We start from the raw sequence: 14,845 nt of genomic DNA, 5'->3' as shown, positions 1-14,845 counted from the left end.
GGATTACAGGCTAATGGGACATGTCATCAATAAATCAAAAGATAAGTGATGTTATGATGTGAAGGTTGCAGCAAATAGTTTAATGTCACTGCAAAGATTTAAATAACTGCAGGCCAATCTCCCAGCTGCCATTTCTTCTGAAATTTCTGGATGTATAAACTTAACTAGTTTAATTCTAAATTACCAGACATTTCCAGTAAGGTTTCAGGAAATAGCTGTTAATTCTGGTGTTCCTCAAGGACCCCTCTTGGGACCAATTTGATTCACGCTATGGCACTGTGATGTCATCTGATTTTTGTTTTTCTGTCCAACCTGAATGTATCAAATCATCAAGCAACTTGTAGTAACAAGCAAAGGTAATGAGCAGTGTAAATACAGAACAGAGTTTAAAATTATTTTATTCATTAAGAGTGTAAATAAAATAAATGCCCCCCTTCACAGTTACTTTTTCTGACACACAATCAGGTTTTATTACTGCCAGACCTGGACAATAAACAAGTGACAAAACTATTTCTATGGCTTTGGGAATCCAGTGAAGTGCAGCGAGAGCCATTATCCGCAAATGGAAAACACATGGAACAGTATTGAACCACCCCATAAATGGCCTGGCCGCCCAAACAAAATTACTCCAACACTAACTTATGTAAAGAACTGCATGCCTCACCAAGTTCTATCAAGGTCAGTCGTTGTGGTTTAACAATAACTAGCAGACTGATTGGTATTCATCTAAAAGTTAAAACTTACACAAGGACATTTCTCACTTTTACCAAAACCTTCTTAATCACCTCCAAGACTTTTCAAAAAACTGTTTTGTAGACCAATGAGTCAGAAGTGTGTCTTTTTATGAAGGTGTGTTTCCTGATGAATGTGACATAAAACCAATATAGCATTTCAGAAAACGGTCATATTGACCTGTGAAACACAGTGGTGGTGGTGTGATGGTATGGGGCTGCTCTGCACTTTGGTTGAGCAGCAGGAAACGGCACACAAGCAAGTCCACCTCAGAAATACAATGTTTTAGAGTGTCCTAGTCAAAGTCTGTACTTAAATCTGATTGAGAAGATGTGGCATGACCTTAAACAAGCATAAATGCTTAAAAACCCTTCAATGTAGCCAAATCAAAACGATTCTGCAACTAAGAGTGGGGCAGAACTCCTCCACAGTGATGCAAAAATATTCATTAACAGTTATCCCAACACTTCATGGCAGCTGTTTCTACAAAGGGATGCCAAACACTTTGAGGATTAGTCAGTAGCAGTGCAAACTTTGAAAACAAACTGCTTAAAATACATTAATTCCCACTAGGTTTCCTTGTAATTACTAGTGTCTCAGCCTTTTTTGCAATAAGTAAATTTTTTTCTATTACTGAACAATACTGTAATCAAATTTCTTGTTTTAAATGTGCTTTATAAATCAAGTGAATTTGGTTTAAAAAGACCAAATTCACTTGGTCTTTTCAAGTGACCAAGTGAATTTGATCACTTGGCGTTTTTGTCTCTCCTCATACAATGTCTGCAAAACACTAAACATTTAAGTGATCTTTTAGATGTTCCTTCTGTACACATAAATCAACAATAGCAAAACATTTTAGCGAGGTCACACAAAACAAAAAAGCAAAGCAGTCTGATATCTGACCGCAATCAACTGTGGTAAACATCCATTATGTGTAAGTGTGTGCATGCCAGTCAATCTTCAATGGCTTACAAGTAATGAACAAACTAACGGGGCGTGTAGTAAAAACCTGTCACTACCTGGATGTAAATGACAGCAATTATACAAGTGGGTAAAATACATACACCGCTAGATTGACTTCGGTTAATTTGCTAAACGTATAATACAAACTTCGGAGGGAAAATGTAAACAAATACCAGAGGCAGTGGCCATTATTAAGGTTTTCCCCTGTTAGTGTTCAAAGTTTTACTCACCTAGTCTTATTTCACGGAGGAGTTTCCAGGAACAGTCCGGGCTGGGCTCCATGCCTGTACCCGGATACATTTCTGAGAAAATGACGAGCTAACTCCGAAACACGGCAGCTAGCTCAACGATAGCGAATGGGCTAGTTTTGTCAACAAAACTGAAGCGGAGCGAAGAGCTAACACACATTAGCCTGAGAGGGAGAGCCTGCAAAACACGCACTTAACAACAAGTTGCTCCCAACAACGGCTTAGAAGTCCTTTTATCCAGCGGTTGAACACCAAAATCTAACACTTTGCTCCTGTCGTTAATTAGTCTACACATTGGTAAAGTGTTGCGGTTTTGTTATCCGCTCCTCTGATAATATTTCAAACGACTGTCGGTGTTTGACAGCTCCGTCGTCTCCCTGCTCTGACTCCGCCCACTTTGGAAGGGCACGTCTGTCAGCCAATCAGCGTACGAGCTGCTTTGTCGCGCTAGAAGTTGGAAATGTGCTAATTAAGGTTTAAATAGCGGGAGTTAATTTGGTTAAAAGATTAGGGAGACACTGTTAGTTGAATATTTTCCAACTTTCCGTCCATATATATATTTATACCTGCGTTGTACAATGCAGAATAACGTTTCTAGTTAGTTAGTTTGTTATTTGTGAGGGACAGTTGTAACTCTAATCTTAATATTAGAATCTATACTTAGATGTGTTACATCTGCTTCTTCTGGCTCATTACCATTAAAACAGTCTGTAGCTATAATTTTTTTTTCAGAGTTTGCTTTTTCATGTTTAGTCGTGTTAAACTCATTGTTTTTATTATTACCATGCTCGTTGTTGTTACTTACATTGTACATATTAAAGGCGCTCTATAAATAGACTGATTGACGAGTAGTTCTTTTTAGAGCCAATAGTTGACGTCTTCACTAAAGTAGAGAGAAGTGAACTTTGGTAAATGGCAGTAAAACATTATGTGACCTTCCAGACTAGTAATTAGGTTGCAAGTATACTGCATGCATTACATGTCAACACCATCTACAATAACTCTTTGAGGAATTTGAATTAATATGAGTTAAAACAACAGTTAATTTTCCTTTGGAGTTGACAAAATATTTTGGATTTGGAATTTGAATAAGATTTGTCATTGTTTGTGTGTTTAAAACACTTAGGTACAAATGATATATCTGAAAATTATTTTTCTTTGTAAAACATTGTTTTCAATAAGATGGAAATGCAGCCCCACCTAGTGGACAGACATGGGAAGCACTATTGGCTTTCATAATGTTTTCCTGGTCAGAAAATTGTAGCCAATCAAGAGCGCCGAATATCCTTATCACGTGATTAATGACCGTTTCCTGTTTCTATTGTATTACACATCCATGGTTTGGCCTCAAATCAGTAAATGTGAACTTTTAAGGTGAGAACTTCTGCTGCTGTTGGATTTGTTGTCGCATATAAAAGTCCTGTAAAACCCTACTGGCGTTGCTTTAGCCAGCGAACCGAAGCAACATGGCTAACAGCAGCAGCAGCAGCAGCAACAACAACAACTGTGTGGCTTTCCAGAGCAAGCTAACCTCCATAATGGAGATGCTGGCTAAAGCGGCTGTTATGGAAATCAGCAAGCTGTGGGAGGAGGGTTTCGCTGTGGTTCAAGTGGAGCTTCTTCGGAGGGAGAGCGAAATCAAAGCCCTGAACAGAAAGCTGGTATCAATGGAAAACGAGCGTTTAACGGCTCTTTCTCAAGCAGCAAAGTCCACATCTTTACCAAGGAGAGAGCAGCAAAATAATCTGCCGCCACCTGCCGGCGAAGGTAGGAACAGCAGCTAAAACACTGGATGGACCATTGGAAAAATCCAAGTATTCTGCCTCTAAATGCTTAGATTAAAGTCAGAAATCTTTTTATAATGGCCCCAAAATATTTCTGCAATTGCAGCTATATGCATGACAAGGAATTTTATGTACTCACTTTTTAATTACAGAATATTGTGGCTACCACAGTAAGAGCAGTTGTAGCTCAATGAATTAAAACAATCTTAATTTATTTTAGTAGTCATGTAACTTGTATTAACCTACTTCAGTAATTCCATTCACTGATATTTCTGTATTACAAATTCATATTTTGTTGCATTTATGTAATATTCAGATTTTGAGTTTTTATTAGTTGTAAGCCATTCAGTTTAACATACATAAATGCTTGAAGTATATCACTCTGTTGTAATGAAATAAACTTCAGTTTTGATTTGGAATACTGAAATTAAACTTGCAGTGAATTTATTTAGATGCATCTGGATTTTTCATGTGAGAAACAGTTTAACACATGCTCTATACATGATAATTAATTTTCTTGTAATATACAGGTTGCTGGTACAACTGATTTAATTTGTTGATTATTCATTTTGTTGCTTAAACTTAATAAGATGACTCCCTTTTACATTTCATTCTCATTAAGATGACTTTTTCTTTTTTTTATTTCAGGGCTTTCAGTAGAATCAGTGCAGACACTGCCTTCAGATCAGAGCGTTCGGGATAAAGCAGACTCTTCAGGGAATAATGAAGCTCTGCTACCTGTTCAGATGGAAGAAAAGGAGAATGCTGCAAAGCAACGTAAGTCAGATCTCTGTGAATCCGAAGATAGAGATGATGAGGAATTTGTAGTGAAGCTGGAAGAGGATGATGACGTTGAGATTGTGGAGCAGGAAGTGGATTTGAATCCCAGAAGCAGCACAGTGGGTCACCATGAACGGCTCCAACGATGTGCTGAAGCAGCACCAGAACAAGAGACCCAGCACTGGGTGTCTGTTTCAGTGGGAGACAGCGACACGGAGGATGATTCTGACTGCTTCTTTGAACCAAACCATCTTTCACACAATCTGGACTCAGAAATCTTACTTATTCAAAACTCTCTGGACATCTTCGATAACTCAGCGGAGGCTGCTCATTCTGATCGGCTCGCGAGGGACAGCAGGACGCTTCAAGGTGCTTCAAGTAAATCCAGCGCTCCCCTGACTTTCAGCCAATCACAGCCAAGTCAGCAAACATCACACCATGCAGAAAGAGAAACAGCTGTTGGGTTCTTTTTAGAAAAACAATGGCGAACTAAAAACACGTCAGCTTTCAACCCCGACAGGAGTCTGTTTGCTTTAAATGAGCCGGAGTTGCATAAAACTGCAGCAAGTCGACGCATCAAGGAGAAATGGTACATCTGCCCGTTCTGCGGTAAAAGCTTCGACCGCGTCAGCCACCTGCAGATCCACCAGCGAATTCACACCGGGGAGAAACCGTACACGTGTGAAATGTGTGGCAAGAGTTTTTCCCAGAGGAGTAACCTACGCACTCATCAACGAACTCACAAGGAGGCTCTTTCTTAAAACGTTTTAATTCAAATACAGAGAAGACGATGAAAGCTAGAATTTACTGTGTTTTCATATTACTGGAATACTGTAGCTAATTTTTACTGTGGAGCGGTTTTACAATACCAACTTAGGATTTGAGGACAAAAACTAATTATTTTATTGTGATTGAATATCCATCCGTTTTATTCATTAAGAAAAACATTTTGGGGTTATAACTAATTATTTTTGTAATTTATTTAGACTATTAATCAAATAAAAAAATGGTCTAACTTTGGAGATTTTTCATTTAACCAGTAAAGTGAATATGGACACACACATAAACACACACACACACACACTCTTAAAGCCAGTTTAGGGAAGCCAAATAACCTAACATTTTTTGGACTGTGAGAGTATCCAGAGAAAACCCACAAATGCACAGGGAGAACATGCAGAAAGCTCTAGGTCATTCTTGGTGCAAACTGCACAACTTTAGCTGAAATAGTTTTACAATTTATTTTAGATTTTTTCAAAAATTATCATAGTTTCTTAACCCAAAGACAGATTTGTGTTGTTCTTCAAAAGTTAGCTAGAAGTAAATTTTTGGTCGCCCACAGTTTAGCAGTTTAAGAACAAGTGGTTGTAAAGGCATTTCTTATGTTAATCAGTAAATGTATTGGAAATTATCAGTGCTGCACTTATCAATTCACTGATCAGTCAGGTTTGAGGGATTCCTGAAATGTCCTGAATTAGAGCAGAACTTCGCCATAAAACTAAAAATGTATGGGGGTAAATTGAGGCCATAAAGTTTGTTTAAATGACGAAAAAAAAATACACTGAAAAAAATTGAAACAAACATTAAATCTAAAAGATTTAAAACTGAAAAAAAGATTTGAAATTGAAAATAAAATTTGAAACTGAAAAAGGAATATGAAGTTGAAAACAATGTTTAAAATTGCTTTTTGTGTTCCAGGGGTATTTTCAGTTTCAGATTTTGTCAGTTTCAATCTTTTTTTCAATTTCAAAATAATTTTTCAGTTTCAAGTTTTTTTCCAATGTCAATTTTTCTTTCTTTTTTAACAAACTTTATTTTACAACAAACTTTTCAGCTTTGTGTCAAATTAAGCCAAGCTCATTACCTTTACGGTAATGAGCTTCTTGGAAGTTTGAAACTCATCTATTTATATTTTTACACCCAGCTAAGCAGCTGTTCTGGTTCATCTTCTCTGCTTTATTCCTGCTTTATTCCCAGCCCAACCTGCAGCCAAGCATATAATCTCCTGGGCGAAACAATAACTTTTGCCTCCTGGGTGTACCTTCACGTTTCTCATCGTCCCTTTATAACCACAGCTTAATTTTCCCATCACTGGAAAAAGAAAACATTAATACATGAAAGTCAGAACCATAATAAACCTCAACAGCCTCTCAATGACTGCTTTTAAAATCCCATATGCTGTAATTTTAATAATAAAATCTTAGTTATTTACATTTGACTTCCTTACAATAAAACACATATACAAACAATACTCAATATGTTCAACAGAGTTTCTTCATACAAAATAAAATGTCCAGTTCATCCAGCTGCTCATCAGTGATCATTTACAGTCCAGTTTTGTCCAATAAAATCCACATTTTAGCCAGTTTTCTTCAAATGTGTTCATTTTTATCACAGTTCCTCCCTTTACGCTTTAGTTCCTGCAGGTAGCTGTTGATGTTTCACATGTAGCCACACCTGTGAGCCATAACAATATGGCCACAGATAGTAACGTGAGTAACACTGCTTTTGTTCTGCAGGGGAAAATGCATCCTGTACATAAATGAAGAAAGACTTTTTAATGAGTAAAATTTGTCGAGCTGCAAAACCCGTTTGACCCGTAGAAAAACAATAAAGATCATATAAATCTAGCAAAATATATACATTGAAAAATGTAGTTTATGTAAGACTAAGTATAGTAAACTCTATAGGCTTGGGCCAGCATGAGATTATCATATCTGAGTATTTACACAAAAAAAGTAAAACATTGTCTCTGTTTTAGTTTAAAACAGAAAAGCAATAATTACTCCAACTTCTGCTAAAATTACTCTAATATTACTTTATTTTTTTACATAAATCCCACCTATTTTTAATATTATTTTCATTTTGATGCAAAGACGTAAGTGAAAAACACATTTAACTCTAGGTAAATGTAATAGTTTTTAAGTGCTTATTGATTTTCAGCTAGATCTGGTCGGAAACATTGAACCAGTCAATGAGCGGGGCGAAAAATCAACCTACTTATAGAAAGTATAAGAAATCCCAAATTTTGGAATAGAGGAACAGAATAATAAACCTAAAATTATGTTTTAGCAAATCTTTAATCTGCGTAGAACAATCCAGCTCAAGTTTGGCCACTAACGGTTCAGATTCTAGATCAGAGCAAATTAAATATTCCAGCTTCCTTGATAAATAATTTAATAAACCTTTTAACTTTTAGCCATTTAATCATCCACTTCTTGTGCTCGGCCATTTTGACTGCAGTGCCTTCATTGTGTAAAACATAAGAAAGAGCCCAATTCCCATTTACTAAACATGAAAATAACCAATAGAAAACTTGTTGGAGGTAAAACTGACATAACTGTTTCTTTTCTCTCTCTGGAGTGTCGGTGCTGCCCCATGCTGCTATGACGCTCTGGACAAAGAGCCATTTTGCTCACATAAACTACCACTGATGTCAAGGTTAGTTCTTATTAGAAATACACACTAATATTGCATTTCAGGCACTAAGGTACTGCAAGGTTTCCCCTGGTGTATTTATTATAAGCCTGGCAGGCCACCAGGCTTAACTTGCTCCCACCAGGCTAAACGTGGTTTGTTTATTTTAAATACGGTTTTTATGTACAAGTAAAATTGACAGTACAGACAAATGAAGCTAGGTTTATAGCTGGCACATTGAACTGGACACCAGAGGGTGCGCACCAAGGTTCCCACACCTACCGGTTGGCCTCATGCTATTATTTCCAAATTATGATGCCCATTCATGGACCTCTAAATTTAATTAGAGGAAACGTCTCCAGTTTCTGTAGATCTTCGAATATTCAATGGTTCCAGAGTCGAGGAAGCTCTCTTCTTTTAGTAAATGGCACAAAAATATCCCCAAAATATTTTAAAAGGTTCTTGTTATTGCAAAGTAAGAATAGAAGTTTAGGAGGTCAAAAAACAAATAAAATAGTCTTTGTTGGCATTCTGTCCATAGTAGTTAAATACTTTGTTTTTTCAAAATAAAAGTCTCTGTCAGAGCAGAAATGCTGACAGGCTTTTCTCATTTCCAGTTATGGAAGAAAGTCAGAGGTTTAGATAAGTTGTGGTTTGTAATAATTTTGGCTGGGCAGGAGAATGGCGTTGGGATTCTCTCTGGGCCTGAGGACCCCATTGCTTTCATAAAACATTTTACTGAGAGTTCCCTCAAGATGATGCCGACGTCTCCCTTCGTCATCCTCATGTTCCTCTGTTGTGGAGGATTCAACGACCGAGTCGTCTTCCTGTAGGTGACCCAGGTCCGACTCTTTATGACCGTTACCATCGTCCTGCTGGACCTTCAGGGGAACCAGTGATGAAGGAAGGCCTGAATCCTGAAGGAAAAAGCAAAACAAGTTACATTTGTTCCATTAGTTCTATTATTTCTTCTGCTTAAAGGAAGTGATGAAAAGACACAGCTTAGCTTGACTGTGAAAATCACAGTTCATCAGGTGAGGAACCCGTTATAACTGGTTGCATTTCTAGTTTCTTGTGCTTTTAGTCGTTCTCATTGCTAATGAATTAACTGTGATTCACCACATTTTCTGATTCAGTTCCACTAGTCACACACCAGGCCTGACTACTGCCTGACCAGTGTAATTAAACTTTAATAGATGCTGTTGGGCAACATGAAGAAGACTAAAGATCTCAAAAGCAACACCATCATGCCCAGATATAAAGAAATGTAAAAACAGATGAGAAGCAAAGTCAACAGCTGTTTCCATTGAATTGCCACTCAAGTAGTGAGCAAGCTTTTAAAATGTCGCAAAAAAAGAAAAAATCAAAAGCACATTAGCAAGCAATGTCACTTACAAAGTGAAAGTTTGACCTAAAGAGACTTGAAAACCACGCTGTAGCTCAATTTAATTTCTCCTAAAAAGAAAAGTGGACTCAGTTTCCTCCACAGGAAAAAAAAAATCTGACTACCAGTTTTTGTTTGTTTCTGTTTCTCCTCCATCTCTATGAAACCACATTGAAAACATAAACAAACCATCACATTGCAAACAAAGCTACATCACGCCTAGCCACTCAGGCGCTGACGCATACCAGCGACATGTTGCTGTTCTTCACAAACGACTCCACCCGTTTCCTGCGCTCCTCCTTCTCCCTGTTCATCTCTACGGCTCTCAGGCACTCTCTGTCTTCGGTCCAGACGACGGGACGCCCGTATTCGTCCCGTGGCACCTCTACTGTGGGTCCCCACCTCCCACCCAGAGTGGACTGGCTGCCGTGATAGTGGGAGGGCTCCTGCAAAACAGGGAGGTGGAAGTTTTTTAGTAAACATCCAGCAACCTGGAGAAGTATTTATTTGTCTTAAGCTTGACATTTTGTCATGTTAAAGCCACAAAGTTTAATGTATTTTATTAAAATTTAGTAAATTAGACCAACACAAATATAGTGCATATTTACAAATGGTTAAAACCTGCTTTAAATATTCCCACTATTGTATTTCAGGCTGATTTACTGTATTCATGATGCTGTTTGCACTACAAAAACAGAATCTTACCAAGTATTTTTGGTCTACAAATATCTTTTTACACGTAAATTAAGATAAAACTAATCTACAAGTAACTTTTCAGCGTGATATACTGGTTTGTTTTACGTCAATAATTCCTTAATATTGATTAAAAACTTCTAGTCCCGATGGCATATTTTTTTTCACTTAAAACAAGACATTTTCCCCATTTTATAAGTGGAAAAAAATCTTCCAGTGGAACTGCACTTTTGATTTTGCATTTTTTAAACTAATTTCTTGATTTTCTCTCCATCTTAAAGAGATTTTTAGATTCTTTTCTCCTCCTTCCTCATGTGTGCTTGTCTTTGCATTTTCTGTGAAGTGTAATTATTAAGTGATTTACAAACCATTTCATTCTCTAAAACGTAACTAATCCATTGGAAACTAATATACATCGTTTTTGAGTCCTGCTAATCCAGGATTTAATTCCTTCTCATCCAATCAAGATTTTTTTCAAACTCACCAGAGACATCTGGCTGTATTTAGTGCGGCTGTCTACTCTGAGTAAGGCATAATCTTCAGGCTGCAAAATATAGAGAAAATATTTAGTATATATAAAAATTAGTGAACATAAGTGCAGAAAATTAAAGCAATTCACTCTGAGTTTCATGTACAGCAGAACTCCATCATGGTTTAGTCTGATTTGTTTGAAGCTGCAGCAAACTGTAATTGCGGACTTAAACAGCTCCACCCAAACCGGACCCGAGTGCCAACCTGAGGTTCGTCTCTGATCTCTGAGGTACCAGGTGTTTTTTTTATACCTGAATTCGTGAAACTGAGCCGGTTGAGTTCAGTCTCCTGAAGGAGGCTTGTCTTGAGAGAGTGCTAATTTCGTCCCTAGAAAAGAAAACAAACAAAACGAGCCTATTTAGAGGATTTATGGAATAAAGCGTGTCTGAGAATGTGACAAGTTAAGCACTCGAAACCAAACGTTTAACAGCCAATCTGTCATCACCGCTTGAGCTTCAGGTGAAAGCCTCATTTAGTTTCTCACTCCACTAAAGAAAACCTGGCACAGCTCACTTTGTTTCCTGGAGCTCCATCTTCAGCTTTTTGGTTTTTCTCAGATGGCGGCGTTTGACGACCAGAATCACGACGAGCAGCACCAGAAACAAAGCGCCGGCCACGGCGCAAACAATAATCAGCACCAGGCTTTGCTGCGGCAGATTCTGCAGCGGCAGGTTCCGCGGCTCTGTCAGGAGAAAGTCAAAGCGGTTAACAATTCTCACCTGCACCAGTTTTATCAGTGTGTGTTTATATACATTTAAATTATTTAATATTGTACATGTGTACAGTGACAAAACAATAAATTCAAATTCAAAACAGGCTTCGGATTAATGTTGCTCTGAAAAACTGTACATATTAAAGACAAATCAGTGTCATATTTTTAACTAAAATTATTTTGTACCAATAGATATTAGTCTCAATCTGTTAAATATTGCCCCATTTCTAAACTCTACATCCAACCTGAAATGCTTGAGTAGTTTATAAATAATCAATTTAAATAATATTTTTTACTGGAATAACATTCTGTCTCCTCATTCATTTGGTTTCAGGGCGTTACATATCATTACTGCTTTCACTGCAGCTTTTTAAATGGATTTGTTGGCCTTGAATGACATGGATTAACATGCTTCACTTCTTATAAGTTTGTCAAAAGCCTTTAACCCTCTAGTTCATGACAAGTTTTGCCTTCGTTTCTGCTCATAAGCAGAGAGTCCCATGTCCCATGTGTTTTACTGTTGGCAGTGTGTATGTAGTGGTTGATCTTTTTCATATTTCCTCACATTGGAGCCACACAATGAAATGTACTTTATCAGGATTGTAGATGGACAGAGCAACACATGTGAAGAAAAATGTGGCAAACATTTGTTTCTAGCCTCCTCAACGCTTTGTAGAACCACCTTGTGTCTTTGATTGGTATCATCTGTGAACGGATTCTTAGTTGGATTTATTTCTAGACTTCAANAAGGTTCCCACACCTACCGGTTGGCCTCATGCTATTATTTCCAAATTATGATGCCCATTCATGGACCTCTAAATTTAATTAGAGGAAACGTCTCCAGTTTCTGTAGATCTTCGAAGATTCAATGATTCCAGAGTCGAGGAAGCTCTCTTCTTTTAGTAAATGGCACAAAAATATCCCCAAAATATTTTAAAAGGTTCTTGTTATTGCAAAGTAAGAATAGAAGTTTAGGAGGTCAAAAAACAAATAAAATAGTCTTTGTTGGCATTCTGTCCATAGTAGTTAAATACTTTGTTTTTTCAAAATAAAAGTCTCTGTCAGAGCAGAAATGCTGACAGGCTTTTCTCATTTCCAGTTATGGAAGAAAGTCAGAGGTTTAGATAAGTTGTGGTTTGTAATAATTTTGGCTGGGCAGGAGAATGGCGTTGGGATTCTCTCTGGGCCTGAGGACCCCATTGCTTTCATAAAACATTTTACTGAGAGTTCCCTCAAGATGATGCCGACGTCTCCCTTCGTCATCCTCATGTTCCTCTGTTGTGGAGGATTCAACGACCGAGTCGTCTTCCTGTAGGTGACCCAGGTCCGACTCTTTATGACCGTTACCATCGTCCTGCTGGACCTTCAGGGGAACCAGTGATGAAGGAAGGCCTGAATCCTGAAGGAAAAAGCAAAACAAGTTACATTTGTTCCATTAGTTCTATTATTTCTTCTGCTTAAAGGAAGTGATGAAAAGACACAGCTTAGCTTGACTGTGAAAATCACAGTTCATCAGGTGAGGAACCCGTTATAACTGGTTGCATTTCTAGTTTCTTGTGCTTTTAGTCGTTCTCATTGCTAATGAATTAACTGTGATTCACCACATTTTCTGATTCAGTTCCACTAGTCACACACCAGGCCTGACTACTGCCTGACCAGTGTAATTAAACTTTAATAGATGCTGTTGGGCAACATGAAGAAGACTAAAGATCTCAAAAGCAACACCATCATGCCCAGATATAAAGAAATGTAAAAACAGATGAGAAGCAAAGTCAACAGCTGTTTCCATTGAATTGCCACTCAAGTAGTGAGCAAGCTTTTAAAATGTCGCAAAAAAAGAAAAAATCAAAAGCACATTAGCAAGCAATGTCACTTACAAAGTGAAAGTTTGACCTAAAGAGACTTGAAAACCACGCTGTAGCTCAATTTAATTTCTCCTAAAAAGAAAAGTGGACTCAGTTTCCTCCACAGGAAAAAAAAAATCTGACTACCAGTTTTTGTTTGTTTCTGTTTCTCCTCCATCTCTATGAAACCACATTGAAAACATAAACAAACCATCACATTGCAAACAAAGCTACATCACGCCTAGCCACTCAGGCGCTGACGCATACCAGCGACATGTTGCTGTTCTTCACAAACGACTCCACCCGTTTCCTGCGCTCCTCCTTCTCCCTGTTCATCTCTACGGCTCTCAGGCACTCTCTGTCTTCGGTCCAGACGACGGGACGCCCGTATTCGTCCCGTGGCACCTCTACTGTGGGTCCCCACCTCCCACCCAGAGTGGACTGGCTGCCGTGATAGTGGGAGGGCTCCTGCAAAACAGGGAGGTGGAAGTTTTTTAGTAAACATCCAGCAACCTGGAGAAGTATTTATTTGTCTTAAGCTTGACATTTTGTCATGTTAAAGCCACAAAGTTTAATGTATTTTATTAAAATTTAGTAAATTAGACCAACACAAATATAGTGCATATTTACAAATGGTTAAAACCTGCTTTAAATATTCCCACTATTGTATTTCAGGCTGATTTACTGTATTCATGATGCTGTTTGCACTACAAAAACAGAATCTTACCAAGTATTTTTGGTCTACAAATATCTTTTTACACGTAAATTAAGATAAAACTAATCTACAAGTAACTTTTCAGCGTGATATACTGGTTTGTTTTACGTCAATAATTCCTTAATATTGATTAAAAACTTCTAGTCCCGATGGCATATTTTTTTTCACTTAAAACAAGACATTTTCCCCATTTTATAAGTGGAAAAAAATCTTCCAGTGGAACTGCACTTTTGATTTTGCATTTTTTAAACTAATTTCTTGATTTTCTCTCCATCTTAAAGAGATTTTTAGATTCTTTTCTCCTCCTTCCTCATGTGTGCTTGTCTTTGCATTTTCTGTGAAGTGTAATTATTAAGTGATTTACAAACCATTTCATTCTCTAAAACGTAACTAATCCATTGGAAACTAATATACATCGTTTTTGAGTCCTGCTAATCCAGGATTTAATTCCTTCTCATCCAATCAAGATTTTTTTCAAACTCACCAGAGACATCTGGCTGTATTTAGTGCGGCTGTCTACTCTGAGTAAGGCATAATCTTCAGGCTGCAAAATATAGAGAAAATATTTAGTATATATAAAAATTAGTGAACATAAGTGCAGAAAATTAAAGCAATTCACTCTGAGTTTCATGTACAGCAGAACTCCATCATGGTTTAGTCTGATTTGTTTGAAGCTGCAGCAAACTGTAATTGCGGACTTAAACAGCTCCACCCAAACCGGACCCGAGTGCCAACCTGAGGTTCGTCTCTGATCTCTGAGGTACCAGGTGTTTTTTTTATACCTGAATTCGTGAAACTGAGCCGGTTGAGTTCAGTCTCCTGAAGGAGGCTTGTCTTGAGAGAGTGCTAATTTCGTCCCTAGAAAAGAAAACAAACAAAACGAGCCTATTTAGAGGATTTATGGAATAAAGCGTGTCTGAGAATGTGACAAGTTAAGCACTCGAAACCAAACGTTTAACAGCCAATCTGTCATCACCGCTTGAGCTTCAGGTGAAAGCCTCATTTAGTTTCTCACTCCACTAAAGAAAACCTGGCACAGCTC

General features: G+C 37.7%; 4 protein-coding genes across 6 annotated transcripts in view; 1 reads left to right on the top strand and 3 right to left on the bottom strand.

The window, feature by feature from the left end:
- Positions 1-2,380, bottom strand: part of tesk2 (testis associated actin remodelling kinase 2) — a 42,405-nt gene extending 40,025 nt beyond the window's left edge. The window contains exon 1 of the mRNA XM_015054728.1: positions 1,926-2,380. The gene's annotated coding sequence lies outside the window, so the exon portion shown is untranslated. The remainder of the gene's footprint in view (positions 1-1,925) is intronic.
- Positions 2,381-3,206: 826 nt separating this feature from the next.
- LOC106961182 (zinc finger protein 768) lies at positions 3,207-5,452 on the top strand. Its single transcript, XM_015054733.1, has 2 exons — positions 3,207-3,710; positions 4,376-5,452. Exons 1-2 carry the CDS (start codon positions 3,410-3,412, stop codon positions 5,266-5,268), a joined length of 1,194 nt encoding a protein of 397 aa, XP_014910219.1. The 5' UTR covers positions 3,207-3,409; the 3' UTR covers positions 5,269-5,452.
- Positions 5,453-6,665: 1,213 nt separating this feature from the next.
- On the bottom strand, positions 6,666-11,949 carry LOC106961175 (uncharacterized). The gene is made up of 6 exons (XM_015054723.1): positions 11,890-11,949; positions 11,046-11,251; positions 10,784-10,859; positions 10,486-10,545; positions 9,554-9,754; positions 6,666-8,841 (listed from the first exon to the last, which is right to left on the bottom strand). The coding sequence occupies exons 1-6, from the start codon at positions 11,947-11,949 to the stop codon at positions 8,563-8,565; spliced, it is 882 nt and encodes a 293-aa protein (XP_014910209.1). The 3' UTR covers positions 6,666-8,562.
- LOC106961181 (nectin-4-like) overlaps positions 6,666-14,845 on the bottom strand; it is a 31,695-nt gene continuing 23,515 nt past the window's right edge. For 2 of the 3 annotated variants that reach the window (XM_015054729.1, XM_015054730.1), the window contains exons 8-12: positions 14,586-14,661; positions 14,288-14,347; positions 13,356-13,556; positions 12,005-12,643; positions 6,666-8,202 (exon numbers count right to left, since the gene is read on the bottom strand). In XM_015054729.1, coding sequence (XP_014910215.1) covers positions 12,365-12,643; positions 13,356-13,556; positions 14,288-14,347; positions 14,586-14,661 — 616 coding nt within the window. In that variant the 3' untranslated portion in view covers positions 6,666-8,202; positions 12,005-12,364. The remainder of the gene's footprint in view (positions 8,203-12,004; positions 12,644-13,355; positions 13,557-14,287; positions 14,348-14,585; positions 14,662-14,845) is intronic. The other variant, XM_015054732.1, reaches the window with a different exon arrangement.

Source organism: Poecilia latipinna, unplaced genomic scaffold, assembly GCF_001443285.1.
Source record: "Poecilia latipinna isolate Pla-1442-1.1 unplaced genomic scaffold, P_latipinna-1.0 Scaffold1275, whole genome shotgun sequence".
NCBI lineage: Eukaryota > Metazoa > Chordata > Actinopteri > Cyprinodontiformes > Poeciliidae > Poecilia > Poecilia latipinna.
This window is presented reverse-complemented; position numbering and strand designations above follow the sequence as displayed.

Bases quoted from the DNA above. Each gene is read 5' to 3' on its own strand.
- LOC106961175 (XM_015054723.1), bottom strand. From the start codon at position 11,949: ATGATACCAATCAAAGACACAAGGTGGTTCTACAAAGCGTTGAGGAGG. The intron at 10,860-11,045 runs GTGAGCTGTGCC...TTTCTTTTCTAG, and splicing joins ATGGAGCTCCAGGAAACAAA to GGACGAAATTAGCACTCTCT. The intron at 9,755-10,485 runs GTGAGTTTGAAA...CCTGTTTTGCAG, and splicing joins AATACAGCCAGATGTCTCTG to GAGCCCTCCCACTATCACGG.
- LOC106961182 (XM_015054733.1), top strand. From the start codon at position 3,410: ATGGCTAACAGCAGCAGCAGCAGCAGCAACAACAACAACTGTGTGGCT. The intron at 3,711-4,375 runs GTAGGAACAGCA...TTTTTATTTCAG, and splicing joins GCCGCCACCTGCCGGCGAAG to GGCTTTCAGTAGAATCAGTG.